This window comes from Trachinotus anak, unplaced genomic scaffold (genome assembly GCF_046630095.1).
Source record: "Trachinotus anak isolate AG129_WGS33_773 ecotype Australia unplaced genomic scaffold, CSIRO_AGI_Tana_v1 ptg000012l, whole genome shotgun sequence".
Taxonomy (NCBI): Eukaryota; Metazoa; Chordata; class Actinopteri; order Carangiformes; family Carangidae; genus Trachinotus; species Trachinotus anak.
Genome location: NW_027273863.1, coordinates 23,461,846 through 23,474,790, shown reverse-complemented (window position 1 = coordinate 23,474,790; position 12,945 = coordinate 23,461,846). Strand labels below are relative to the sequence as shown.

Sequence of the window (12,945 nt, the reverse complement as noted above, 5' to 3'; positions counted from 1 at the left end):
CCAGCACATGCAATTATAATTATAGCAATTAGAGAAAGAAATTCAAAATGTCAGAATACTCAAAAAATAATTGGCTTCATTAGAATGTGCAGGTTACGGATCGGAAACAATTAGAGCTTGTTCCAAAGACAACCAGTATTTCACCATTATTTTCTCCCTTGAAATCCATGACTTCCCTCTTTTTGTTCTTTTACTTTTGTCTTGCACTGTTGAAATTGCCCCATCCATCCACTCAACATCCCCCCTTGACTAGGCTTTCTAGCGAGGCAGTTTGGACTAGGGAAGGCATGTGATCTTGCCCGATAGCGTAGCTCTAAAACACTCTACTGTAACAGGTTCTCATGCTGTATTGTTGCTTATCCCCTCTCTCCTCTCTCTTCTCCTCTCTTTCTCTTTACACACGTAACCTCTTATGTATCTGCTATCTAAAAAGTGCCCATTAATGGTAAGTTTTCCCAAGTGGGCCCTGGGTTGGGGGAAGGAGGTGGTGTTTACTCAGAAAGCGAGCCAACAGTCAGAGGCTGCTTCTGACATGGACATTACGACATTTATTGCATGACCAGTGGACATGTTAGCATTTCACCACCCTCCGTACCGTGCCACCAAGCCACCATTAGCCTAGCATGGTCAAAGTACGTACAGTGCCCCATGGCAGCATCACCCCATGCATTCTCCTCCCATCTCCGCTTCCCTTCTGGGTTGTTTTTTTTTTTAATTTCTTTTTATAGGTTTGAATTTCTGTTTTTTCTTTTTTTTATTTTCATTTTCCGGGGGATGAACGGGTGGTGGTGGTGGTGGGGTGGGGTGGGGGGGGTCGAATTCACGCTGTGTCTGTGTGATGCTTCTGACGGTGCCTGCTGCAACATGCTCACTGTGGCCCACCGCACCCCCTCACATCCTCCTCCTCCATGTTTATGGACACCCTCCATCGTCCGCTGGCTCCCCACAGCATCTGTGCCTCATGTCTGCCACTGACTGGATTACAGTATGAAAGAGCTGGAATGGACTCTGACTCGCAACATGAGCTGCAGCCCAAACCGACATACTGTACTGCCAGTGAACAAACAAAAAAAACAAAAAAAAAAGTTGTACAGTATCTTCATGTGGAATTTTGCTCTGCACTGTTTCTTGCAGTTGAGGGCACACAGGTGCATTTTATTCTGACAGTAGCCATATTGAATGCTCATAGTGTAAGCGCTTTACTTAAAGAGCCTCCTATTTGAATGGCTATAGGCTTTTGTACAGTACAGTAGGCTTACGATATTAAATATCTTCCAGCCACACACTGAGACAGATGGACCTGAACCTTCTCACCACATGACTCATCATATTACTCAATGATGTTGTGTTGTTATGACCATCCATAACAAACAGATTACTAGCTGAGAGTTGTTTGTCAATCTGGAGGGTGGTGACATAATGCTTAACAGTAAATGAGGTAATGTGCCATCTGTCAACGGGGACAATTGCAATTGAGATATGGACTGGTGGAAGACTGACAACCCCAAGAGAACTTCTCTCAGTCTTATATGACAACACGCTCGTAAACTGACGCTGACATTTACTGCTTCAAGCATTATGTCACCCGTACATGTCTTATAACAATCTACTAATAAGTCACGCAAGGTGAGCTCCTACCTCTCCATCCTGACCTGCCCTGGCCTGTCCCTGTGTTTGTCTCCCGCAGACGAGAGCCAGAACATGGGCAGCGACACCAGCAGCCTGGTGCAGTCCCACACTCACTCTCTCAGAAAGCGCGAGCCCGTCGACGTGCCGTACCAGACGGGTCAGCTGCACCCGGCCATCCGCGTGGCAGACCTCCTCCAGCACATCACCCAGATGAAGTGCGCCGAGGGCTACGGCTTCAAGGAGGAGTATGAGGTAGGACGTGGACCAAGCTGTCGGCCCCGCTCCTTCCCCCTGCTGTAAAGGTTGCGAACACAAATAAAGCCTCGTAGTAGACTTGTAACGTCTCCATGGAGATTCTTGAGTGGAGATGTTTATCAGTCTAATACGAGGCTTAATCTGTGTTTCTCTCTCTGTGTCTGTCTCTCTCTCTCTCTCTCTTTCTGTCTGTCTCTCTGTCTGTTTTGCACCACGCAGCAGAGCTGTTTTGTTTCTCCCCAGATGCACTTTTATGATAAATTGTTAATGTACCCGTCTCAGTGTGTTTACGGTGTGATTCGTTTTGTTGTTCATCTGTTCCATGTTGTTTGCAGCGACTGTGCATTTTCGCGTCTGTGTGTGTGTGTTTGTGTCAAATGCTGTTGTTCCAGTTCCCCTTGGAGTCTCAGCCATAGACTAATATGAAATGCAAAAAAAATAAAAAATAAAAAATCGCCCTCCTCCAAAAAGGTGTGAGGAGCAGCTAGCTACGTGTTAGCCCATGCCCTCTCCCTCCTTCGTCTGAATCAGGTCCGATTAGGCAACCGGCGATGGCAGCCTGCTGCTCTCTGAAGACTGTTGTCACACAACAGCATCCATAATCTGACACCAAAACAAAAGATTCTTCCCCAGAAGAGCATCACTCTCATTTCCTCTCATTAGTGTGGGGGAGGCTGGCAGGGTCTGGCGGCGCTCCAGCCTCCTCGCCGTCCCTCAGCACCACACCAGACAGCCTCATCTCACCCCGACGCCAGGTTGTAACAGAGTGGCTTCAAGCTATACTTTTTAAATCCGTCTTTTTAAAAATCTAATCCGTATCACTTCAGTCTGTCTATCTCACGTCACACTGGCCCTTCTCACTGATAGCTTTCCCACTTTTTTATACTTATACCTCTTTCTCTCTTCATCACCTCTCCCCATCTTCACCCTCTCTCTTCTTAACTTGCATCAGATCTCCTTCCATCCTCTCAGCTTACATCCTTTACCTCTTATGTGTTCTCCTGTCTGTCCTGCCTTTTCTTCAGTCGCTCACTTATCTACACCTCCTGCATTCCTTCCTTGCTTTCCTTTCCCGCCCGTCATCTCCCTCCCTGCTTATTTTTTACTATGTGTGGGCCAGATTTATCAGTAATTAACTCCCCTCTTCCCCCTCATGACCACAGAATTAAATAATGCAGCCTCCCATTGCTACCTGTAGCATCAGATCATTGAAGGGCTGGAGCGCTTTGGGCTGCCCTCCGGGCCTAATCCATTATGGATAAAGGTGTTTTGGGTTCACGCGGCCAGCATTGCACTGACGCATAACAGTCAATCAAGAGGAAGCAACGGCGCGCCGAACGATTGGCCTCCGTCCCTTCACCCTGCTGTCACCTAGCTGTCCACAGCCTGCTGCAAAAGAAATGCTCACAGTGTATAACGGAGCTCATTCTCTCTTGGCTAGAGCGATTCATTTGTATGTTGTGTTCGGCTGCTGTCTTCTCTACATCAATCTGTCCTAAGGTCAATGCCCTTTTTAACCGTTTATTTTTGCTGATAAGATTGGAGCCTAGTGCACCTCTAAAGCTGTTGACTTACACTGTACTATATCTCTCTCTGACCCATGCTTCTTGTTAATCTGTACGTTAACTTTGGATCAGATAAACGAGGTAAGCCAATACTTTTGGTTATTTGTGAGTTTTTTTTTTTTTTTTGCTTTTTTTTTGTAGACCTGTAGATGATATCACAAACCTGACAGATTGATGGTGCTTGTTGGCTGTTTTTTTTTTTTTTTTTAGGGCCCTGTGGGATTAAAACATCTCACAGATATGATCACATCTGAAAAGGGCATTTACCAACAGAAGCTATGCAAAGTTGCCAAACTGATGAAATGTGTGAAACGGTGACATCTTTCTTTTTAGCCTTTGTCATGTCATGTCTTGAGAATGTGTTTATGAAATCTCCTCTCTCAATCAGGAACGGTGAGATCCATAAATGCTCCACGACTTAATCCAGATGTTGCTTTACAAAGCTTTTCAAAAGCATGCGTGCTACCAATACGTCCAGAGTAACTCAAAACTAATATAATGTAAAAACTGATTGATTTGGGGGATGTTAATGACTCAAACAAGCAATTTCTGACAGTTGAGGTGTTGGTCAACAAATGTTTTAGTGTGTTTCATTATCACATAGCCAAAGCAACCAAGTTTATATGCAGTGTGGACTACTGAATCGATAATATGATTGGTATTAGGGAAATGTTACTTCCCATTTTGCAAACTCATGGTGTATACTTTTGCAAAAGCTTTATGAAGCCATGTTTGGTATGAGCTAGAAGAAAATATAAAATATTTTGCATGTGTAAATTCTTTTGCACGTTGACACACAGTGAGCAAACAGGAAGCAGACAACAACTTTCAACTGCATCGAAAAAATGTGATGTTGTCGTTGTGTTCCACTTGTTTTCAGCTTGTTTCAGTGTGGGGGGGGTGTGTTGCTTTTATCCCACAGTGAGAAACCTGAAGTTCTCAAAACTCCCACCACAAATGAGCACTAGTCAGTTTGAATGAGTCTCCTTTTCTCACACAGTAGATGATTAATTCATTCAGAAGAAACAATTCTGCTTCTTTGTGTTACCACCCTTTTGTATTTCTTTTTTTTTTTTTTTTTTTTGCCATGGTGTGTATGTCAAGTGCTCTGTTCCCGCCTTGTGTAGGTTTTCCCATAGTGGTTGTATGCAGAGAAAGCAATGTGCTTTACACTTTCAATATGTGGTCGAGGGCAAAGAAACAGCAATGCACTGACAAACTGCGCTGGGACTGGAGTACAGCAGGTAGTCTGTAATTAAAAACGTACTAAGTTGGATCTGGGCCAGTGGGAATAATTTGAGGATGGTGGAAAACTACGTGCAGATGTAGTGAAGTAAAACACATCGCAGACCTTTGCTACATAAGAAAAAAAAAAGAAGTTTTAACACATTGAGCCATCCGTTGTTTTTCTATCACTGTCTGGTGAATCTCAGGTAGCCAATTATTCCCACTGTGGGTGTGTTTGCCTTTAAATTTAAAACCTTTATATAGTTTCTGTCTCTTTGGACACAAACTACTTTATCACCATAATTGTTTTTTTGTTTTTTTTTCTGAGTTTAGGATTCAAACAGCTGGAGGAATGAGACTGTAGCATCTGAGACAGGCAGGGTCACTCAGTTTAAGAGAGAGCGATTATAAAGTTGCCAGGTAACGCCTTTCAGCTTGAAGATGATTTGTCTTCAGGTGCTTAATATTAGACCTGTATCCTTCAGACTGGCAGAGAGAATGACATTGGCCTGTGCATTTACTCAAGACATACTGCCACAGGAGGAGAGGCTTATGTAATCTATCTCTGAGACATGCTTCCATCTCCACTGGCAGGATGGGACGTATTTTTAGCATATTAAAGCTGTTTCTCAGTGAAATCACTAATCCTTAGGACTTCATACAGGAATATGTCCTTGTGTGGTGTCTGAAAGGCCTTTATTTGCTAGACAAATGGCCTGCTGCCTGCCATAGCACAGAGATGAATGAAACCATCAAGTCCTAGAGCAGTGATGATTGAAGACAGTGCGTGCAGCTGTCTCAGACGGGCTAATCACACTAAAAGAACTCTGCAAACAATCTGTTTAACCTTCGACAAATGCTCTCAGATCTTTATTTGCAGATGGCCTGCATTCTGGTGGATCAGCTGACTTCTTAAACGTGCATTAGCTACCTTTCAAAAAACAAAAAGGCAGAACAATAACATGTTTTTGTTCAGGCTAGTCTGCTTGGAGCCAAACCCGCCCGCCCCTGCCGAACAGCAGTGGACTGGCAGTGGAGATGTATTTTTGATAATTTGGCTTAATTGTGCCTGGTGTGCCATCAGAATGGAAATCTCCCCAGCGAGAGATGATAAATATTTCATGAGGGTAATCTGAGCGGAGCAGTTTTGATCTGCGGATGATGAGCTGGCTTTATTTTTCCCCGCCACGAGCTGATTGAGTCCTTCAGATGAGGCAGACAGGCAGCCGCTGCGGTGGCTCCGCCCGGCAGAGCGGCGCAGGGGGAGAGGTTTGAGCGTGACTCCCGCCGCCTCTGCCCTAATGGCACTCGCTGTTTGACACAGCTTCCCGGGATACACCATCCTCCCTGTGTTTCATGTCTAATAATTATGTGAATATATCTCTCTCTCGGTGTGTCTTCCTTTCCGTTGCAATGTTCCCTTCCTCTGTTTTTTTTTTTTTTTTTTTTGAGCTGAAAGAGGAAGACTGTGTGCTTTAGCCTGGTTATCATTTACAGTGCTCACACATGACACCATATTTCATCCCCCCCCTTCTCTGTTCTCTGTTTTCTGTCTTTTCAGAGCTTTTTTGAAGGACAGTCAGCACCATGGGACTCTGCCAAGAAGGATGAGAACCGCATGAAGAACCGATATGGGAATATTATTGCATGTGTGTACAAAGCACCTCCTCAGAGCTCATGAATTTTTGTGTGCCGTTCCCATTCTTCCGGCTGATTTATTGGCCAGTCTTGTGACTCTGGATAACTATAAGCTGCTCAAACAGAGTTTTATTATCAGCCAACGAGAGCAGCTTTGACCTTTCCAATCTACTTTTATATTCATCTTCCTGCAGCGTCTTTCTCAGTTATGAGAAATAAGCTGTGCGGCACATAACATGTAGCCTCAGCAGTGTTTGTAAAAATGTAAAATTTGATTTTCTAATTAATTCACATTACTTATCCAAACTTGAGCTGAGCCATGATACAAATTTGTCCATTAATGCTGATTGGAAATGTCATTTTAACTCTCCTCTCATTCCAATCACTACTGTCGCTTTAAAACCTTGAAGATCAACTTTTGGTGACTCTCGTTACTTGTTGATAACTTAAGAAAACAGATCGACGTTTTCATTTGCATTTGAATAAGGGATATGAGTTTTAGCAGTTAGGTCTGCATCAGTCCATGTTCAAAGTACATTAGTTGTGGTTTTTCATGTCTTCCAGCAACCCTCCAAAAATGCAATTTTATTTTCATTTGGTTCAAATGATCAAGGTTTTAAACTGACAGCAGCATCACTGTGTTTGTCATTTGACACAAACAGTCACGTGACCGTAGCCATGTTGCATCACTACAGCTCCCACAGTGTGTAACGTACACTCTGGTCATTCTTCCACCACCACTCTCTGTCGTTACTGCTGTGTTTTACTGTCTGTCTCTGTCCCTCGCCCCCTTTTCTTCTCCTGATGCTCTCGTTAATATGATTAATTCAATGCTGGTTTCTTCCTCTCTGCCTCTCTTCCAGATGATCACTCCCGTGTCAGGCTGCAGGCCCTGGAGGGGGAACAGAGCTCCGATTACATTAATGCAAATTACGTTGATGTAAGTACACACACCAGCCAGCGCCACCGACGCAAAGGTCACTGCGCTTCCTCTCAGGGAGAGAGAGGGCGCTGGTGCCGCCGTCACGGGGAGCCTTGGGGACTACGCATCCCCTGCTGCCTGCCCATCACACACACACACACACACACACACACACACACACACACACACACACAGGGACAGTCATACACGCACACATTGCCTTTATATTCAACTTTAGAGGGGCTTCTGTTTGACTCTATTCATTGGATATATTAAGAGGAATAAAGATCAGAGGCTGACAGCGCTGGGTGAGAGAAAAGGCAAACGGGCACACAGGGGAAACTGAGGTTATAGTTTTGGATTTCGCTTTGAACAACAGCACGAGCACATTTTGAGAACCAGAAATGAGAAGAAAAGGGGGAGAAGTGTCATGGAGGATTAATTAGCGAAGTTATAACGACGGATAAAACTGAAACAAGAACACAAGATACACAAAGAGAATCACAACATGTTGCCTTGAACATCACAGTTAGAAACAAAGCACATACACAGATTAAACAAGTTAAAATCATTACTATGGCTTTTTATAATTGTTTTGCTGCTTTATTGAATCATTGATCTTTGTTAGATTTTTATCTGTCAAATACAATTTCATGTCTCCACATACCTAAAACAACCAAATGGATGTATAGGTTAGGTTTGGTTAAGCTGAGGCAACTAAAACCACTCGGTGGAGGCTCAGGGAGAGTTGTGGTCTTGGTTAAAAGACAAGCAGCGGTAACTGTCATGGAAACTGTGATCTCTGGTGACAAAGACAGACTATTTGCACGCCCAGCTCTCCACCCCCTTCCCCTTCCTAAGATGTCTCTCTGCACAATAACAAAGTCACTGCTACTGCTGCCTTTGCTTCTGCTGTGGTTAAGTGGTCCCTGGTAAGAGAAATGTAAACATAGGTGATTTTGAAGCATTTGAACAAACAACCCATCGTTGTCATTCGTCAAGCGAGGGCAGCGTGGAAGGATCACAGAGCTGTATCAGCATCTCTTCTGCTTCCCAGCTGCCTTCTCCTCCACCTGAAAACCTCCTCAATAGCATAGTGAATCAAACCCGATGCAGCAGTTACCTCCTGTACAGAGGTTTAGTTATACTTCCTACCACAGGAGAGCACTTGCAAGCACAGCTTTTACATGCACTTAGGTGACACGGCATACCTTTACAGTAAGTAAAAGTCATTAAAAAGTGGCATGAGACATGCCTCCCGTTGAAAACAGATCTAACTCACTTATCTCAGACAGTATGGAACCTGCTGATCTGACCTGATTTGCTGTTAATAGCAGTGTTAGTAGCAGGATGTGACCAATCACAGCCGCTCATTGGCCTCTTTGAGCAGATGCTTCCACTCCATGTGTAATGGGCTGGTGATGTACCTGACTCCCTAAGTGGTTTTCTGCTTAGGAGAGAACTCACTCCGTCTCCCATCTTCTCTTCCCCCCGCCCCTCTAATGTGGTAATTTGTAATCTCTTGTTACGCCTTCAAACATAAATTCATAATGCAAGGTGTGCCACGGCAAATGCAGGGGGCTTAAATTATTTACCTTTCCTACTATTCAGTTTATGGTCCATTATGCTGCGAAAAGGGATGCTGCGGAGAAGACTCTCACAATAGAGAGCGCCCCATTATAAGATAAGAATATACGCATATTAAAAAGGATGGAAAAAAAAAAGGATTTGCACTGCTCTGCCAGCTTCATTGGGAAAAGTACTTAGTAGAAATGCAGGCAGATGGGTAATGATGTTTTTGCTCTTCAGAAAGCTTTTTAACCCATCTAAAAGCTTGTCCTGCCCAATAAACTCTTATGTGTAGAACATTTCCCACAGTGTTTGTTATTGTGCTCTCTTATACTGCCGATTATTTGGAGTCATGTATGAGTAAGCAGAGGCAGCCGGGTATGTTTCCCCTCTCCACAGTTGATTGAGTATTTTCATAAGCATTTAGGAGACACAGCGTAATGGCCTGTTGTCTGCACAGTTCTGTTTGCGTGCACGCGGGGCACAAAAAGGTTTGCTGAGTTTGGGAATCATACACTGAAGTAATGCAGTGCTGCCATAACATTTGCGAGCGCGACCCCCTGTCTCCAAAATGTTCATGTTCATTTACAACTAATTTTCATCAGGCAGATATGCCTCATAAAAAACATAAAACCATCAAGATTACATCTTTTATCAACATAATGAGGAAATGTATTTTATTTGTTTTCCCTTACAAAAGCTGGGCCTGGAAACTTAAGCAGGATGTGCATGGTTTTGTTTTGGCAAAGGGAAAGGTTTTGGTCTTGGTTAAACATTAGTAAAACCTCACAGACTTGAGGAGGATAATCTTTCAATATTTAACCAAAACCATGATTTTTCCAAGTGCGTTTACAGCCTAAGACTAACAACACAGGAGACAAAACACGGTCTTGCACTTTGTACACCCAACCATCACCTCCCCTGGTGAGATTAATCCAGCACTGGGGCGGGGGGGACTGAACTGAACCCCTACTGACCCACAGCTTATGGTTATTTGGTTAAACACAGTTTCATTGAGTTAAGTGCAGCTTGTAAATTTTGGCACCCAGCCGTCTACAACAATGTTTTCTTGTTTGTTTTTTTTTTTAGCCTTTTTGGTTCGTGGCCCCTTCAAACACAAATCTGTGTCTACCAGAAAACGTCTGGTCACAGGTTCCGGCCTGGAGTTAACATGAGCTTTGAGCATTTCAACCCACGTTAGTATTTGAAGAAAAAATCACAAATTATGTAAAAATAAACAGAAATGCAAAGTTACAGAAAAATAAACACATATATTTGAAATTATACCTTTAACTGATCATATCATTAGCTCGGGTACCACTGCTATTCAAGATGGGAGGGCAATCTAGCCAGTGAAGCACATTAAGGCCCTTATAATTAAGTTGATATTGAGCTTGTTATGCTTATTGCAGTAAATTAAAATTACCACAATACAAGTGACACACAAATCTTGCTTTGCCCTGTGAGTAATCTGGCCTTACCCCTCTCTGTGACTTTGTAGTACAGCACGAGGATGAAACATTGCCAGTGATGAAGGAAGCACTTCCTCCTTTCCTTGTGTAAGTGAATCTGGGAAAGCAAGTAGTATATAAATGAATTTTCCAGGTCAGAGGGTTGGCACCCAATACTCGCAAAAGTGGGCTGTATAATGATATTCAGACTGAAAATACAAATTCATGCCCACGGGCAAAAACACTTCATGCTGCATATTTTAGACACTCAACACCCTACTGTTACTGGGAAAAAAATTAATGTAAATGATCATTGTAATAAGCAATGCTGCAAAATACAAAGAGCAGAACACATATTTGATTCCTCTTTAGTAATTTACACATCCCTGGAAAACAAATCCCGTTCAATTAATAAGTTCAGCACTGACATTTCTGCATTTATCTTCGTGTCGAAGAAACACTCTTGTGCACCTAATGCATGGTGCTTAGAAAAAGCTGCAAGTCCGTTTATAGTAAGCTCTACTCACCTGACAGTCACTGTCAGGGCCCTTTGCTTTCTCTCTGTCTCTCCCTCTCTAATCCGACGCCGTACTGGGCCTCCACTTTACTTGACAGAACATACATGAAAGCACAAACAAATCTCCTCCTCAGTCCAGAGATAAAGAAGTCATTAAAAATGGAGGACAGCTGAATAGCTGAAGGAGCCCTGTGGATGAGAGAGAGCGAGTGAGGAAAATATCCTTTGTGTCTTTCTCCCTTCATTGGAGGAGCGTTAATCACAGTCCAAGTTAAATTGAATATGAGTGAGATAAGCAGAGCAGCAGGGGTGGGAGCGGGGTGGTTTGGGGGGGGGGGCAAATCAAGAGGAGGCAGGGCTGAGGAAGAGCCTTTAAGTCCTAATGTTTTGTTTCCTGCCTCATATCTCTGGAGAGAAGACAAGGAATTGCACAAATAAAAACTTGAAGGGATTAGAGTAATCCGTGAGACTAGGGGCCTGTTGTGAAGATCAGTGCTGTTAGTTGTATCTTGGGGATTATCAACACTTTGGCTGCTTACTCCAGAGGTGTGCTGCATATAGAGTGTGTGATGGAGAGTATTTATGCGTCCTGGATCCAGGAGGCTCCATCATGAGCCAGTCAGATGCTGAAACCAGGAAGTGAATGGGCGTACAGTAGCAAGCAAACAGCTGGCAGCCTGACTGTGCACAGTGTTTTATGAGCAGAAGAAACATTTCTCCAACCATTCCTCTTAAGGTGGAGCAGCAGTGCTCTAAGAGGGCGTCTGAAACAACAACAGCTGTTGACTGGGATGCCATACAGTTGAAATCTGTTCTGTTCAGCGACGTAAAGTGTATTGTTTGTGAGTTTGCTGTGAGTTTGCGCGATAAGGGGTTAACCTTCACTGTCAGAAAACAGACAGAGTATCAAAGTCAGTGTGTGTTTTCTGGGAGAAATGACCTGACGGCATCTGGTCTTTTACGAGTAGGAGGGAAGTGAAGTGATTCTCACGTTCTCCCACTTTTTTTTCTGCTTTCAGGGCTACCACAGGCCAAATCACTACATCGCCACTCAAGGTAAGAATGAAACTTTCTTAAAACTGTGAGGCACGCCGGGGTTGGAATGTGTGGGAGAATATAAGGTTGCCTGCTCGTTTGCGGGGGGGGGGGGGGGGGGGGGTTGCAGGTGTTCGCAAATATCTCTCTGAACATCCCCGTCGTTGTTTACATACTCTCTTGCAAACTGTTCTTTGATGCTCAGTCAAGTGTGCGTTCGGGGAATCTGTTGCCACTCAGTGCACACACACATACGCACACACACATAAACACACACACACTTTTACACACCTCTGAGCCAGCAGAGCAGCATGCCTTCTCTCTCTGTCTCTTTCCCCCCTTTCCTTCCATCAGTGGTGTGGGAGCGATTAATCAGGCAGTCTGGGAGAAAGCTGAATAAATAAATGGATTAGCTGACATGTACAGGCACATTTTGTCACTGTGTTAATCTGGCCAGCAGATTCGCAGGGCGAGGAGCACTTACCATGACCCCAGAGGTTAAGTCTGATTGATGGTTAATTGTTATGAATTTTGCGTCGAGAGCCTCGCTCCCCAACAAGAGGGCTGCACGCATTGAGCTTTTGCATACCACTTTAGAAAAAGAAAAAAGAAAAAAAATCAGTGGAGGGGGAAAAAAAAAAAAAAAAAAAAAAGGGAAGAGGCGTTTTTGCGAAGAGGCCTTAATGGATTCACAATCTGCTTTGGCGGAGCTGGGAGTTGCATAATTACCTGTTTATTAGTGCATTGCTTCTCTTCCTCAGTGTCTCAATTAAAACAACCCTCTGTTTGCTCTTACTCCAGAAAGAGATGGCATACCAATAAGGCAGCGGCCGCTCAGTCTGCTTGTGTGCACGGCACCTGGTATATACTGACCAACGAGTCAAACTCTCAAAACCAAGCCGTCTGTCAAGTGCCGACTCTCTCCTGCGGGGCGTCAGTTCACAAAAACAAGCAGCTTTAACGGGCACGTTCACCCCTGAAAGGATTTCAGATGGATTATAATGACTCCTATAACTGTCCTATAGTCATTAAGAGCGTTCTATATTTCATTTAAAAATATGCCTATGGAGTTTAGCAGTCAAAGAAACATTGCAAACAGAAGCCCTCTTTGAGATGAAAAGCTCAAGAAGCCAAACG

The 12,945-nt window shown here is 43.8% G+C and overlaps 1 protein-coding gene across 6 annotated transcripts in view; it reads left to right on the top strand.

Moving 5' to 3' along the window:
* LOC139628582 (receptor-type tyrosine-protein phosphatase mu-like) overlaps window positions 1-12,945 on the top strand; it is a 148,179-nt gene that overhangs the window by 111,625 nt on the left and 23,609 nt on the right. For all 6 annotated transcript variants that reach the window (XM_071490366.1, XM_071490365.1, XM_071490364.1 and 3 more), the window contains 4 exons: window positions 1,688-1,881; window positions 6,238-6,325; window positions 7,178-7,254; window positions 11,793-11,829. In XM_071490366.1, coding sequence (XP_071346467.1) covers window positions 1,688-1,881; window positions 6,238-6,325; window positions 7,178-7,254; window positions 11,793-11,829 — 396 coding nt within the window. The remainder of the gene's footprint in view (window positions 1-1,687; window positions 1,882-6,237; window positions 6,326-7,177; window positions 7,255-11,792; window positions 11,830-12,945) is intronic.